Raw genomic sequence first — 16,704 nt, forward strand, 5'->3', positions numbered from 1 at the left:
CTTACACACTTCCCCGCCAATCACATCCCCTTGCACACTCCCCCTGCCAATCACCCCCTTGCACACTCACCCTGCCAATCACCCCCCCTTGCACACTCGCCCTGCCAATCCCCCTTGCACACTCCCCCTGCCAATCACCCCCCTTACACACCTCCCCCGCCAATCACATCCCCTTGCACACTCCCCCTGCCAATCACCTCCCCTTGCACACTCCCCCTGCCAATCACCCCCTTGCACACTGCCCCTGCCAATCACCTCCCCTTGCACAGTCCCCCTGCCAATCACCCCCTTGCACACTCCCCCTGCCAATCACACCCCTTGCACACTCTCCCTGCCAATCACCTCGCCTTACACACTCCCCCCACCAATCACTCCCCTCGCACACTCCCCCAGTGAGGGAGTGCTGCTCGGGCTGCAGTAGAGTGTGACAGTTGGTGTCTCAGTGAGGGAGTGCTGCTCGGGCTGCAGTGGAGAGTGACAGTTGGGGAAGTGTGGGGAAGTTTTTTTTTTTGTTTTCTTTTTTTCTTGCTGGTAATGGCTTCAGGGATGGCAGTTCAGGCAGTATGCTGCATCTCCTGTGGGATGTATGTGGTGAGGAAATCCAGTAGTGTTTCAGGAGATTTTAGTTGTAAGAAGTGCATTAGATTGCAGCTTCTGGAGGAGCGTGTAAAGGAGCTGGAGGGGGAGGTAGAGGAACTCCGCATAATTCGGGAGGCGGAGGTGGAAGTTGATAGGAGTTATAGAGAAATAGTAACTCCTAGAAATGAGGCTTGGGTCAATGCCAGGAGGAGGGGTAAGAAGCAATCGGGAAGACAATCCCCTGGGGCGGTTCCCCTCCATAATAGGTTTTCGGTGCTGGAGGCTACAGTTGAGGAGGAATCAACTGAGCATAGAGAGCAGATCTCTGGGGGTGAGCCGAGTGAGAAAGCTCAGGTGGTTAGGGGCTGTAAAAGACTGGGCCTTGTGATTGGGGACTCCACAATTAAGGGGACAGATAGGAGGGTCGGAACTAAAGGTAGGGACTCAGGGTTGGTGTGTTGCCTACCAGGGGCTGGGGTCCGGGATGTGTCTGACAGGGTATTCAGGACTCTTAGGGGGGAGGGAGATAAACCACAAGTTATTGTACATGTGGGGACACACGACATAGGGAGGATAGGGGAAGGGGATATTAGGCAGGGATTTATGGAGTTGGGGTGGAAACTAAAGGCCAAGACTGACAGAGTGGTTATCTCTGGACTCTTGCCTGTACCACGGGATAGTTTAGAGAGGAATAGGGAGAGGGAAGGTTTGAATTCATGGCTGAGGGGATGGTGCAGGAGGGAGGGGTTCAGGTACTTAAGCAATTGGAGCTCGTACTGGGGAAGGTGTGACCTCTATGAGAAGGATGGTCTACACCTTAATCAGAAGGGGACCAATATCCTGGGGGGTAAATTTGCTAAGGCCATGCAGGGAGGTTTAAACTGATTCGGGGGGGGGGAGGGATCCTGAGTAGTGGGGCTGAAAGTGAGGGATGCATGGATGGGGACTGCAATGCACGGCATTGCAGAGGTGGGGTGGAGCAGGGTTTGAAATGTGTATACTTCAATGCCAGGAGTATTCGCAATAAAGTGGGTGAACTTGCAGCGTGGATCAGTACCTGGGACTTCGATGTTGTGGCTATTTCAGAGACATGGATAGAGCAGGGGCAGGAATGGATGCTGCAGGTCCCGGGGTTCAAATGTTTTAGTCGAAGTAGGGAAGGAGGTAGAAGAGGGGGAGGGGTAGCATTATTGGTCAGAGATTGTATCACAGTGTCAGAGAGGAGGTTTGATGAGGACTTATCTGTTGAGGTAGTATGGGCGGAGATTAGAAATAGGAGAGGAGAGGTCACCCTGTTGGGAGTCTTTTATAGACCTCCTAAAAGTTCTAGAGAGGTTGAGGAAAGGATTGCGGAGTCAATCCTGCTTAGGAGTGAAAGTAATAGGGCAATTGTTATGGGGGATTTTAACTTGACTAATATTGACTGGAATTGTTATAGCTCTAGCTCGTTAGAGGGGTCAGTTTTTGTTCAAAGCGTGCAGGAAAGTTTTTTGACTCAGTATGTAGACAGGCCAACTAGAGGTGAGGCTATATTGGATCTGGTGCTGGGAAATGAGCCAGACCAGGTGCTAGACTTAGAAGTTGGTGTGCATTTTGGTGATAGTGACCACAATTCGGTTACGTTCACCTTAGTGATGGAAAGGGATAGGCATGAACCTCGGGCCAGTGGTTTTAGCTGGGGGAAGGGTAATTATGAGGCTATTAGGAGAGAATTAGGAAACATAGGTTGGACTAGGAGATTACAGGGACTGGGAACGTCCGACATGTGGAGTTTTTTCAAGGAGCAGCTACTGCGAGTCTGTGATAGGTATGTCCCTGTCAGGCAAGGAGGAATTGGTAGGGCTAGGGAACCGTGGTGCACCAAAAAAGTTTCTTTGTTGGTTAAAAAGAAAAAGGAGGCTTATGTTCGGATGAGACGTGAGCACTCGGGTAGTGCACTAGAAAGCTTTAGATTGGCTAAGAGGGAGTTGAAGAGCGAGCTTAGAAGGGCTAAAAGGGGATATGAGAAGACTTTGGCGGATAGGGTTAAAGAGAATCCTAAGGCGTTCTATAGGTATGTCAAGAACAGAAGGTTGGTTAGGGCAAGTTTAGGGCCAGTTATAGATGGCAGAGGGAAGTTATGTGTGGAACCGGAGGAGATTGGTGAAGCATTGAACCAATATTTCTCTTCGGTGTTCACGCAAGGGGACATGAATATAGCTGAGGAGGACACTGGGTTGCAAGGGAGTAGAATAGACAGTATTACAGTTGATAAGGAGGATGTGCAGGATATTCTGGAGGGTCTGAAAATAGATAAATCCCCTGGTCCGGATGGGATTTATCCAAGGATTCTCTGGGAGGCAAGAGAAGTGATTGCAGAGCCTCTGGCTCTGATCTTCAGGTCGTCGTTGGCCTCTGGTATAGTACCAGAAGATTGGAGGTTAGCGAATGTTGTCCCATTGTTTAAGAAGGGGAACAGAGACTTCCCCGGGAATTATAGACCGGTGAGTCTCACTTCTGTTGTCGGCAAGATGTTGGAAAAAATTATAAGGGATAGGATTTATAGTTATTTGGAGAGTAATGAATTGATAGGTGATAGTCAGCATGGTTTTGTGGCAGGTAGGTCGTGCCTTACTAACCTTATTGAGTTTTTTGAGAAAGTGACCAAGGAGGTGGATGGGGGCAAGGCAGTGGACGTGGTATATATGGATTTTAGTAAGGCGTTTGATAAGGTTCACCATGGTAGGCTTCTGCAGAAAATGCAGATGTATGGGATTGGGGGTGATCTAGGAAATTGGATCAGGAATTGGCTAGCGGATAGGAAACAGAGGGTGGTGGTTGATAGTAAATATTCATCATGGAGTGCGGTTACAAGTGGTGTACCTCAGGGATCTGTTTTGGGGCCACTGCTGTTTGTAATATTTATTAATGATCTGGATGAGGGTATAGTTGGGTGGATTAGCAAATTTGCTGATGACACCAAAGTCGGTGGTGTGGTAGACAGTGAGGAAGGGTGTCGTAGTTTGCAGGAAGACTTAGACAGGTTGCAAAGTTGGGCCGAGAGGTGGCGGATGGAGTTTAATGCGGAGAAGTGTGAGGTAATTCACTTTGGTAGGAATAACAGATGTGTTGAGTATAGGGCTAACGGGAGGACTTTGAATAGTGTGGAGGAGCAGAGGGATCTAGGTGTATGTGTGCATAGATCCCTGAAAGTTGGGAATCAAGTAGATAAGGTTGTTAAGAAGGCATATGGTGTCTTGGCGTTTATTGGTAGGGGGATTGAATTTAGGAGTCGTAGCGTTATGTTGCAACTGTACACAACTCTGGTGCGGCCGCACTTGGAGTACTGTGTGCAGTTCTGGTCCCCACATTACAGGAAGGATGTGGAGGCTTTGGAGAGGGTGCAGAGGAGGTTTACCAGGATGTTGCCTGGTATGGAGGGGAGATCCTATGAGGAGAGGCTGAGGGATTTGGGATTGTTTTCGCTGGAAAGGCGGCGGCTAAGAGGGGATCTTATTGAAACATATAAGATGATTAGAGGTTTAGATAGGGTGGATAGTGATAGCCTTTTTCCTCTGATGGAGAAATCCAGCACGAGGGGGCATGGCTTTAAATTGAGGGGGGGTAGTTATAGAACCGATGTCAGGGGTAGGTTCTTTACCCAGAGGGTGGTGAGGGATTGGAATGCCCTGCCAGCATCAGTAGTAAATGCGCCTAGTTTGGGGGCGTTTAAGAGATCCGTAGATAGGTTCATGGACGAAAAGAAATTGGTTTAGGTTGGAGGGTCACAGTTTTTTTTTTAACTGGTCGGTGCAACATCGTGGGCCGAAGGGCCTGTTCTGCGCTGTAATGTTCTATGTTCTATGTTCTATGTTCTAATCACCCCCTCTTACACACTTCCCCCGCCAATCACATCCCCTTGCACACTCGCCCTGCTAATCACCTCCCCATGCACACTGCCCCTGCAAATCAGCCCCCCTACACACTCACCCTGCCAATCACCCCCCCTTACACACTCCCCATGCCAATCACCCCCCTTACACACTCCCCCTGCCAATCACCCCCCCTTGCACACTCCCCCTGCCAATCACCCTCCCTTGCACACTCCCCCTGCCAATCAACCCCTTACACACTCATCCTGCCAATCACCCCCTTACACAATCCCCCTGCCAATCACCTCCCCTTACACACTTCCCCTGCCAATCACTCCCCTTGCACACTCCCCCTGCCAATCACCCCCCTTGCACACTCCCCCTGCCAATCACCCCCCTTACACACTCACCCTGCCAATCAACCCCCTTACACACTCCCCCTGCCAATCACCCCCCCATTGCACACTCCCCCTACCAATCACCCCCCTTGCACACTCCCCCGCCAATCACCCCCCTTGCACACTCGCCCTGCCAATCACCCCCACTTGCACACTCACCCTGCCAATCACCCCCCCTTGCACACTCCCCCTGCCCTTCAACCCCCCTTGCACACCCCCCCGCCAATCACCCCCTTGCACACTCGCTCTGCCATTCACCCCCCTTGCACACTCCCCCACCAATCACCCACCTTGCACACTCGCCCTGCCAATCACCTCCTTGCACACTCCCCCGCCAATCACCCCTCCTTGCACACTCACCCTGCCAATCACCCTCCCTTGCACACTCACCCTGCCAATCACCCCCTTGCACACTCACCCTGCCAATCACCCCTCATTGCACACTCGCCCTGACAATCACCCCCTTGCACACTCGCCCACCAATCACCCCACTTACACACTCACCCTGCCAATCACTCCCCCTTGCACACTCCCCTTGCCAATCACCTCCCCTTGCACACTCCCCCTGCCAATCACTCCCCTTGCACACTCGCCCTGCCAATCACCCCCTTACACACTCCCCCTGCCAACACCTCCCCTTGCACCCTCCCCTGCCAATCACCCCCCCCTTAGACTCTCCCCCTGCCAATCACCCTCCCTTGCACACTCCCCCTGCCAATCATCCTCTTACACACTCACCCTGCCAATCACCCCCCTTGCATACTCACCCAGCCAATCACCCCCCCCCTTGCACACTCCCCCTATCAATCAACCCCTTGCACACTCACCCTGCCAATCACCCCCCTTGCTCACTTCCCCTGCCAATCACCCCCCTTGCACACTCCCCCGCCAATCATCCCCCCTTGCACACACGCCCTGCCAATCACCTCCCCTTGCACACTCCCCCTGCCAATCACCTCCCCTTGCACACTTCCCCTGCCAATCACCCCCCTTACACACTCCCCCTGTCAATCACCCCCCCTTATACACTTCCCCAGCCAATCACCTCCCTTTGCACACTCCCCCTGCCAATTACCCCCCTTGCACACTCCCCCTGCCAATCACCCCCCTTGCACAATCACCCCCCTTGCACACTCCCCCTGCCAATCACTCCCCTTGCACACTCCCCCTGCCAATCACTCCCCTTGCACACTCCCCCTGCCAATCACCTCCCCTTGCACACTCCCCCTGCCAATCACGCCCCTTGCACACTCTCCCTGCCAATCACCTCCCCTTACACACTACCCCTGCCAAACACCCCCTTACACACTCCCCCTGACAATCACCCCCTTGCAAACTCGCCCTGCCAATCACCCCCCCCTTGCACACTCCCCCTGCCAATCACCCCCCCCCTTGCTCACCCCCCCTGCCAATCACCTCCCCTTACACACTTCCCCCCACCAATCACTCCCCTTGCACACTCCCCCTGCCAATCACCCCCCTTACACACTTCCCCCGCCAATCACATCCCCTTGCACACTCCCCCTGCCAATCACCCCCTTGCACACTCACCCTGCCAATCACCCCCCCCTTGCACACTCGCCCTGCCAATCCCCCCTTGCACACTTCCCCTGCCAATCACCCCCCCTTGCACACTCCCCCTGCCAATCACTCCCCTTGCACACTCCCCCTGCCAATCACTCCCCTTGCACACTCCCCCTGCCAATCACCTCCCCTTGCACACTCCCCCTGCCAATCATCCCCTTGCACACTCCCCCTGCCAATCACCTCCCCTTGCACACTCCCCCTGCCAATCACCTCCCCTTGCACACTCCCCCTGCCAATCACGCCCCTTGCACACTCTCCCTGCCAATCACCTCCCCTTACACACTACCCCTGCCAAACACCCCCTTACACACTCCCCCTGACAATCACCCCCCTTGCAAACTCGCCCTGCCAATCACCCCCCCTTGCACACTCCCCCTGCCAATCACCCCCCCCTTGCACACCCCCCCTGCCAATCACCTCCCCTTACACACTTCCCCCCACCAATCACTCCCCTTGCACACTCCCCCTGCCAATCACCCCCCTTACACACTTCCCCCGCCAATCACATCCCCTTGCACACTCCCCCTGCCAATCACCCCCTTGCACACTCACCCTGCCAATCACCCCCCTTGCACACTCGCCCTGCCAATCCCCCCTTGCACACTTCCCCTGCCAATCACCCCCCTTGCACACTCCCCCGCCAATCACCCCCCCTTGCACACTTCCCCTGCCAATCACCCCCCCTTGCACACTCCCCCTGCCAATCACTCCCCTTCAACAGAGCCCTCTCCCATTGCAGAGTTCCCACCCCCACTTAGGCCCACTTCCTTGGCACTGCCCTTAGCACAGTTATGATGCCCAGTGGACAGTGCCAAGGTGCTAGATGGGCAGTGCCAGGCTGGCACTGTCCAATGGATACTGCCCAACCTTGCTGCCGACGATCTCCCCCGGCGGGGCCATCAGGTTTGGTTTCTGCTGGTGAAGACCAGCTGCGATTCCCACCGGTGAGGGAGCGAGGGTCAGTGAAGCAGGACGGTGTCGTGTGGGACTCATTAATGACATGTCACCCCCATGTTATTCAAATTCAAATCTGCTTCGCATCTAGAAAGGGCGCGAACCAATCCCGCTGGCGAAACAGTGCCGATAAAGCTGCGTGTGGCATGGAAATGAGTACAAACCCTATTTTCCATCCACACGCAATCTTACCGCTCACCACGCTGGATGGCACCAGTAAGATCCCTTAGTCATTTTTTGGTAAATTCTGCCCCAGATGAGGTAAAATAAAATGGTAAGTGCGCACACAAAACGTGGAAAAGAGCTTTTGCAATGTCAGCCTCTTATACAATAACCAAGGAACAGGGGAAGGAAAAGGGGTTACAGGGCAAAGACCACAATAAAAACCAGAGAGGTGGTTTTACCACAGTCCCGAATCCAAAGGCCAATGGTGAGTTTCTTCAGAGGGCAGCAGACTGACTGTTTCCCCAAGTGAGGACTTCCCCAGTGGGAGAAGAAATGTGGAGAAGACTTAGCGGGCGATCTTACGGACTTATCCCACTGGTCAATTGGCGAGACGAACCAGTAAGATCGGGCAAGAGGAGGAAGATCAGCATCGCACCTGGTTTCTTGCCCCTCGCGATTTTCCAGCACTGATTTGCCGACGAAATCGACTTTGTGCCTGTAAAGGACATGAGGTCAATTTCAATATCCACGGCATGCTTTGCTTGTCATTAGTGAGTCCTGGACTCGATCGGCCAGGTTCAATTGAACTTACCCCCTCACTGGTCAAGGTCCTCACCGGTCAAGGTCCTCACCGGAGAGGATCCACCAATGGGGACCAGATGTCATGGCCTCATTGGTGAGGCCGGAGGTCATTGAAGCCCCTGAGTGATTGAGGGGTGGGGTTGGGCATTTCCCCCTGAAAAGTGCCAGCCTGGCAGTGTCCATCAGGCAGTGCCAGGGCAGTGCCAAGAGGGTGGGTTCTGAGGGGTTGGGCCTGAGGGAGGTGGGTCCTGGGAAGTGGTGAAGCTATGATGGGGGAGGAGGTGGGGGTGTGGAGGTTCTCCGTGGGGGAGAGGGAAAGGGGAACTCTGCAAAGAGGGGTTGGTGTTTGGAGAGTGTGGAGGCAATGCCTTGTGGATTGGTGGGGAGACCATCATAGGGAGCGGATCCCAACATCCATGGGGGACGCACAGGAGATTTCCCAGTACACTAGGAGATCGGGACACGTGTGCAATGGCGCCCCTGGAGCTCAGCAGCTGGCTTCACTGGAAAGCTCAGGCTTTGACCCACCCACTGCTGGTGAGAATTGCATTCTGGTACAATTTTTTGACTAAGTGCCATAAGAAGGGCGGCACGGTAGCACAGTGGTTAGCACTGCTGCTTCACAGCTCCAGGGTCCTGGGTTCGATTCCCGGCTCGGGTCACTGTCTGTGTGGAGTTTGCACATTCTCCTCGTGTCTGCGTGGGTTTCCTCCGGGTGCTCCGGTTTCCTCCCACAGTCCAAAGATATGCGGGGTAGGTTGATTGGCCAGGTTAAAAATTGTCCCTGAGATGTGTAGTTAGAGGGATTAGTGGGTAAATATGTGGGGGTAGGGCCTGGGTGGGATTGTGGTCGGTGCAGACTCGATGGGCCGAATGGCCTCCTTCTGCACTGTAGGGTTTCTATGTTCTATGATTGTTTTTTATGGGCTCTGACAAAGGATCATCCACACATGAAACGTTGGCTTTATTCTCTCTTCACAGATGCTGTCAGATCTGCTGAGATTTTCCAACATTTTTCTGTTTTATTTTTAGTCTGATGCCCTCCTGTTTTCTCACTCTTTCAGCACTTGGAATTTTTTTCATTAAATGCCCCATATCTTACAGACAGGAGTTTTGAAGTTCAGTAGTTCACAGTGTCGATGAGGGTCGGGCCTTTTACCGGGACATGGTCTCTTTCTGCTGTTCCCTAGTAGGTGTAAAATGGTAGGCTGACTGAGGTCAGGTCCACATGGCAATATTGCAGGTTCCAGCAGCTTGGACAGAGGTCATGTGACATACCTCCCACTGCCCCTCCTGTTAGACAAAGGATGTATTTTCCCAGGTCTGGAATCGAGGAGTTTAGAGCAGTCAGGGTCCCTCCTGTCCTTTGCAGACATTCTGTGACCAGGGCCTGAGGATCTGCCTTCGAAATGTAAGGTGTGTTGGTGTATTTCTTTGATTTGATTTTCTACAGTCACAGGGGCATTAGTACCTCTTTAAAGATAACAAAGTCACCGCTGATTTCTGAAGGTTAGAAATTCCACTGGGATAAGTCATGGCCAGCCAGGCATGTCAGGGTAAAGCCTTTGTCCATTTTCAAAATGTGATGATCTTATTAGATTGATAGAGCAATTTAAAGGGGTGGTTAACTCTGTCCAGCCTCTAACAATGCTGCTTGATGGTTGGTGGGCATGGTGCCCAGTCTAGTTGGGGTCCCTCTGCTGGCCTGTTGTGTGATAGGTTTGGTGTCTTTTGGGACGATACTGCCCGCTGATGGATCGTCAGCTTTTGCTGCACCTGGGCAGTATACCCCTCACTCTTTCTCCACCAATTTGGGAACTTCTCTGCTGCACATTTAAATTTGCATAAAGTGGTCAGTGACGACTGACTGGAGCCTTTGGAGGAGGCACTTTCTTAACAATACCATGTCCTCTGGAGTACCACTGCCCTCTGGTGGAGCCGGAGCTCCAGCTATCCTCCCAGGTGGCTTTCCGACTGGGGTAGGCATCTCCCTCCCTGTCTGCTTATTGGATTGGGAACTCCCTCTGTTCCTGTTCCACTCCACAAAGGGGGTTTCTGCCAGCCTCACTTCAGTCAAGTTCTTAACTGTTTCCTTCCTGGGATTTTGGAATTTGAGGAGTTAGAGGTTAAAAGTTGAACTTGAGATGAAAAGAAAATAACAAACAAGTTACAAGATTAGCAGTTTCTAGAGAAATTGAGGCGCAAACTGCCATATCAGAAACATTATTCACCAAAGATAAGTGGGGATAATTTCTACAGGCAAGAAACTGAAGAGATGGAGTCAACCCTACCTACAGGGTGGAATACCAAAGAGACTGAAGCAGGCTTCCCGGCCCAGGGCTGGGATCTTTTGAGAAGGCGGGCCCATCAGCTCAGGATTGTAGCCTCAAGTTGGTTGACTTTCAAAAGCGGTTTGCTTCCCCTCTCACGACTGAGTCCTTTCCTCTTAAAGGCCCAGATCATTCCACTTTCTCCATGACAAGCCACAGCCTGCACCTCCCTGCGCCCACCTTCACCCCTGCTGATAAACTCTACCTTCCCCCCACCCCACCCCGTTCAGCCCCCTGTGCCCTTAGCCTCCCTCCCCCTTCCCCTCCTCCATCCCCCTTCCCCTCCTCCATCCCCCCCTTCCCCTCCTCCATCCCCCCCCTCCTCCATCCCCCCTTCCCCTCCTCCATACCCCCCTTCCCCTCCTCCATACCCCCCCTTCCCCTCCTCCATCCCCCCCTTCCCCTCCTCCATCCCCCCCTTCCCCTCCTCCATCCCCCCTTTCCTCTCCTCCATCCCCCCCTTCCCCTCCTCCATCCCCCCTTCCCCTCCTCCATCCCCCCCTTCTTCTCCTCCATCCCCCCCTTCCCCTCCTCCATCCCCCCTTCCCCTCCTCCATCCCCCCCTTCCCCTCCTCCATCCCCCCCCTTCCCCTCCTCCATCCCCCCCTTCCCCTCCTCCATCCCCCCCCTTCCCCTCCTCCATCCCCCCCTTCCCCTCCTCCATCCCCCCACCCTCCCCACCCCATTCTGGCCAAGGATGATTCTCATTCTTACCTCCAAATTCCACTTTAGAAGCGAGGTTGCCAGGTTCCTGTTGTAAACTGCAGCAGCGTGATGTCATGACAATGTGGGGGAGTTACAATATAGATGCCCAAATTAATGTTGCTGATATTTCTGGGTGGGAACTTTATTCTGTCACTGGCCAAGCGGGTGAGGGGCAGCTGTCGCTTCGGAAAATCTTGTCGATGGAAATCCTGTTTTTAAAAATTCTTTAATCATACAAAATCATAGAAACCCTACAGTGCAGAAAGAGGCCATTTGGCCCATCGAGTCTGCACCGACCACAATCCCACCCAGGCCCTACCCCCATATCCCTACACATTTACCCACTAATCCATGCATCTCAGGACACTAAGGGGCAATTTTAGCATGGCCAATCAACCTAACCCGCACATCTTTGGACTGTGGGAGGAAACCGGAGCACCCGGAGGAAACCCACGCAGACACGAGGAGAATGTGCAAACTCCACACAGACAGTGACCCGAGCCGGGAATCGAACCCAGGTCCCTGGAGCTGTGAAGCAGCAGTGCTAACCACTGTGCTACCGTGCCGCTGCTGTACCATACCGTACCGTACCGTGCTGGAGGTATTTTGCGACCTTGACACCATTTCTGCCCCTGACAAAATGCCAGGCAGTGCCCAGGTTTTACCAAATGTTTATAAAGCTCTGGTTTGGTCTAAATTAGAAAGTTGCATCACCGCATGAGGAAATCCTGGAGAGGAGATTTACCGGAATCGTTCCAGGGATGAGTGAATTTTAGCTCTAAGGTTAAGGTGGAGAAGCTAAAGTTTCCTCCTTGGAGCAAGAGGGAGATTGTGGGGCAATTTGATGGAGGTCAACAAGGTTCAGATAAGAAGGAAAGATTCTTCCCATTGGCTGATTGTACAGAGTCAGTGGGACCCGGGGGAGTGTGAGGAAAAATCATTTTTAAAAAGTGATGAACTGGGATTCGCTGCCCACAATACAGGAAAAACAAAAGGAAATTGGGTAGGCACTTGAACAAGATGAAGCTGCTGGGTTCTAAGGACAATTGGAGCAGGGGGACTGACTGGTTTGTTTCCCAGGGAACCAGAATGGTGTCACTGGGCCGAATGGCTGCTGTTATTCCTCAAGTGAGTCTCTGGCCTGGAGGCTCCACATGTTATTCCAAATGTGGAGACCCGAGGTCTGGAAGTTCTTCCCCCATTTCCAACTGATCCTACTTTTGCCAGGAGGGGAGAGGGGGCCAGTTGTGGTTCACAGGTTGGGGGGGAGGTTGGGGGGGGGGGGGGGGGGGAAGAACCCAAATCCAGCAGTTCTGAGATCAAAGAGATCCCATTTTCACTGAGTCAGGTGTTTTTCTGATTTTTTAAATATAAATGGTTACAAAAGGCAGATAATGTCTGTGGGATGAATGGTAAAGCTATGAAGTTATTTAAATATCTTTCCATTTGAATTTTGAAAAAGAATACAGCCTATAGTCTCTGTGTTTAAAAAATAATCAATGCTTGCAGTTTCAATGTTAAGATAATGCTATGGGCTATCATTACGGCATTATTTCTGCTTGAATTTTTCCATAACCTGTCATTATCACAGCGGGAGGCCTATAAGTTCACAGTTTAATTGACAGCTCAATGAGTTAATTAAGGGTTTAACTGTCTTTGATGTGAGGCTATGATACAAATGTTTGTTTTTATAAGAAATTTGATAACAATAATATGTATTGAATGGGCTATTATCTATCAGGGAGTCCTTATGTAGCTTTCCCACCTGTGAGCCAGAAGCTCTGGGTTTGAGTCACAGCCCAGGACTTGATGGCCAAGGGAGGTACATTCATCACAAAGCCAAAACAGGTTGAGTGTCACCCTTCAAACTCCTTCCAACATGCCAATGATGGACAGTAAAATCATAGATCATAGAAACCCTACAGTGCAGAAGGAGGCCATTCGGCCCATCGAGTCTGCACCGACCACAATCCCACCCAGGCCCTACCCCCACATATTTACCCGCTAATCCCTCTAACCTGCGCATCTCAGGGACAATTTTAACCTGGCCAATCAACCTAACCCGCACATCTTTGGACTGTGGGAGGAAACCGGAGCACCCGGGGGAAACCCACGCAAACACGAGGAGAATGTGCAAACTCCACACAGACAGTGACCCGAGCCGGGAATCGAACCCAGGACCCGGGAGCTGTGAAGCAGCGGGAGAGACTCCTGGTCAGCCAGACATGATGTGAAGTGGCACCCCTCAAGCTATAAGTCTCCAGCAACAGGTGAGTGACCTGTTTCAGGAAGAATGCTTTCTATGGAAACTAACTATGGAAACAGACAAGGGTCTGTCTTGCTGCATTTCTAGGTGTGGGAAGAGAATTGAAATTATCCGTGGAAATAGACAGCTCAGCCTTCAACACCATTATTCCTACAAAACTCATCTCCATTCTCTGTAGCCTGGGGCTTCGTTCCTCCCTCTGCCACTGGATCCTAGACTTCCTAACACACAGACCACAATCAGTAAGGATAGGCAACAACACCTCCTCAACATCGGTGCCGAACAGCACTGTGTCCTCAGGCCCTTATACACCTATGACTGTGTGGCCAAATTCCCCTCCAACTTGGTTTTTAAGTTTGATGTTGACACCATCGTCGTGGGTCGGAGCTCAAACAATGATGAGACAGAGTACAGGAATGAGGTAGTGAATCTGGTGAACTGGTACGACAACAATAATCTCTCCCTGAGTGTCAACAAAATGAAGGAGATTGTCATTGACTTCAGGAAGCGTAGGGAAGAACATGCTCCTGTCTACATCATAGATCATAGAAACCCTACAGTACAGAAGGAGGCCATTCGGCCCATCGAGTCTGCACGGACCACAATCCCACCCAGGCCCTACCCCCACATATTTACCCACTAATCCCTCTAACCTACGCATCCCAGGACTCTAAGGGGCAATTTTTAACCTGGCCAATCAACCTAACCCGCACATCTATGGACTGTGGGAGGAAACCAGAGCACCCGGAGGAAACCCACGCAGACACAAGGAGAATGTGCAAACTCCACACAGACAGTGACCCGAGCCAGGAATCAAACCCAGGACCCTGGAGCTGTGAAGCAGCAGTGCTAACCACTGTGCTACCGTGCCACCCATCAATGGAGATGAAGTGCAAATGGTTGTGAGTTTCAAGTTTTTTAGGTGTTCGGATCACCAACAACCTGTCCTAGTCACACCCCCCCCCCCACCCTGATGCACCTCAATGAGCACCCGGAAACAAGGCTTTAGAACTGAAGGCTTTAATACATTAACAATGAAACTACTAACACAAATTCACCCGTTCAGACTGAAGGGGTCCTGCCGGAGCAGGGGGTCTTATACCCTGCCACCGGAGGCGGGACCCCACTGGAGTGTGCCATGATAACACTTAGGACAGGTAAACACCCTATCCCAACAACATAGTACAACCCCCATAACAACAACACCCTAGCCCAACAGTAACACAATAACAACCCCAGTGGTGAACCAACGATGGTTCACCACATTCACCCCTCCTTTAGGAACCAAAGGTGGCGGGGTGGATGAAAACAGACAATGACAAAAAAAATAACAGGATTCACAAGTCCAGACGGTCTGGAGGACCACACCGACGCTGCGATCTTCTCAACACCGGTTGCGAAACTGGAGCAGGTGCTTGCGGTGGCTCTCTCAAAACAACATCTGGCTGTCCCCTCAAAGACTCCCGGGCCGGCCGGCCCTGATGAGGCGATGGTGTAGGGGATCCTGGAACGTTTGGTGGTGGTGGTGGTGGTGATGATGGTGGCGCCGATCTCCGAGTCTCAGGCAAGCTGTACCTGGGAGTAAAAGTGTTATGCACTGGTCCCGGTGCTGACCGCGCCACGTCTGGGGAAGTAATGAGGAGTAGTGGATCTGTGACTGGGGGAATAGGAGCGACAGGAGTTGCTACGTCCCCTGCGGGCGCCAGGTCTCTAATGGAGACAGTGTCCTCTCGCCCGTCAGGATATGCCACATAGGCATACTGAGGGTTGGCGTGGAGGAGTTGGACCGGTTCGACCAAGGGGTCGGACTTGCGAGCCCTCACATGGCGCCGCAGAAGGACGGGTCCTGGGTACGTCAACCAGGCTGGCAATGAGGTCCCCGAGGACGACTTCCGAGGGAATGAGAACATCCTCTCGTGGGGAGTAGCATTGGTTGCCGTACACAGGAGGGAGCGGATAGAATGGAGCGCAGTTGGAAGGACCTCCTGCCACCGGGAGACTGGAAGGCCCTTGGATTTCAGTGCCAGTAGGACAGCCTTCCAGACTGTAGCATTCTCCCTTTCCACCTGTCCGTTACCCCTAGGGTTGTAGCTCGTGGTTCTACTAGAGGCAATCCCGAATGAGAGCAGGAATTGCCTCAAGTCGTTGCTCATGAACGACGAGCCCCTGTCGCTATGAATATAGCAGGGGTACCCGAACAGGGTAAAAAGCTCACTGAATGCCTTGATGACGGTGGCAGTCGACGTGTCCGCACAGGGGAAAACAAACGGAAACCGGGAAAATTCGTCTATTATGTTAAGAAAATAGACATTCCGATCCGTTGAGGGAAGGGGGCCCTTAAAATCTACACTCAGCCTCTCAAAAGGGCGAGTGGCCTTGACCAAATGTGCCCGGTCTGGTCGATAAAAGTGTGGTTTGCATTCTGCGCAAATCCGACAACTTCTAGTAACTGACCTGACCTCCTCCACCGAGTAGGGTAGGTTGCGGGCTTTTATGAAGTGGTAGAGTCTGGTGACTCCAGGATGACACAGATCATTGTGGAGAGCCTTCAAGCGGTCCTCCTGCATGATGGCGCATGTTCCGCGCGAGAGGGCATCCGAGGGCTCATTGAGCTTCCCTGGACGATACATAATATCGTAATTATAGGTGGAGAGCTCAATTCTCCACCGCAAGATCTTATCGTTCTTGATCTTGCCCCTCTGCGTGTTACTGAACATAAACGCCACGGATCGTTGATCCGTGATCAGGGTGAACCGCTTACCTGCCAGGTAATGGCGCCAGTGTCTGACTGCCTCCACAATGGCCTGAGCCTCCTTTTCCACCGCTGAGTGCCGAATCTCTGGGCCTTGAAGGGTGCGGGAAAAAAACGCGACGGGCCTGCCTGCCTGGTTTAGTGTGGCGGCTAGGGCGAAGTCCGATGCATCACTCTCCACCTGGAAAGGGATGGATTCATCCACCGCGTGCATCGTGGCTTTCGAGATGTCGCTTTTCAAAACCTTGAAGGCCAATTGGGCCTCCGGCGTAAGTGGGAAGGTCGTGGACTTAATGAGCGGACGAGCTTTGTCCGCGTAGTTGGGGACCCACTGTGCATAATACGAAAAGAACCCGAGGCATCTCCTCAGTGCTTTCGTGCTAGCGGGCAAGGGAAGTTCAGTGAGTGGGCGCATACGGTCTGGATCAGGGCCAATGACCCCGTTTTCCACCACGTATCCGAGGATGGCTAACCTATGCGTACGGAATACGCACTTCTCCCTGTTATAGGTCAGATTCAGGCGAGATGCAGTGCG

General features: G+C 52.6%; 1 protein-coding gene across 1 annotated transcript in view; it reads left to right on the forward strand.

The window, feature by feature from the left end:
* The first annotated feature begins 8,587 nt into the window (after positions 1-8,587).
* The window catches only part of LOC144511091 (mitochondrial adenyl nucleotide antiporter SLC25A23-like), a 119,171-nt gene continuing 111,054 nt past the window's right edge, over positions 8,588-16,704 (forward strand). The window contains exon 1 of the mRNA XM_078241069.1: positions 8,588-8,653. Coding sequence (XP_078097195.1) covers positions 8,588-8,653 — 66 coding nt within the window. The remainder of the gene's footprint in view (positions 8,654-16,704) is intronic.

The sequence above is a fragment of the Mustelus asterias genome, chromosome 24 (assembly GCF_964213995.1).
Source record: "Mustelus asterias chromosome 24, sMusAst1.hap1.1, whole genome shotgun sequence".
NCBI lineage: Eukaryota > Metazoa > Chordata > Chondrichthyes > Carcharhiniformes > Triakidae > Mustelus > Mustelus asterias.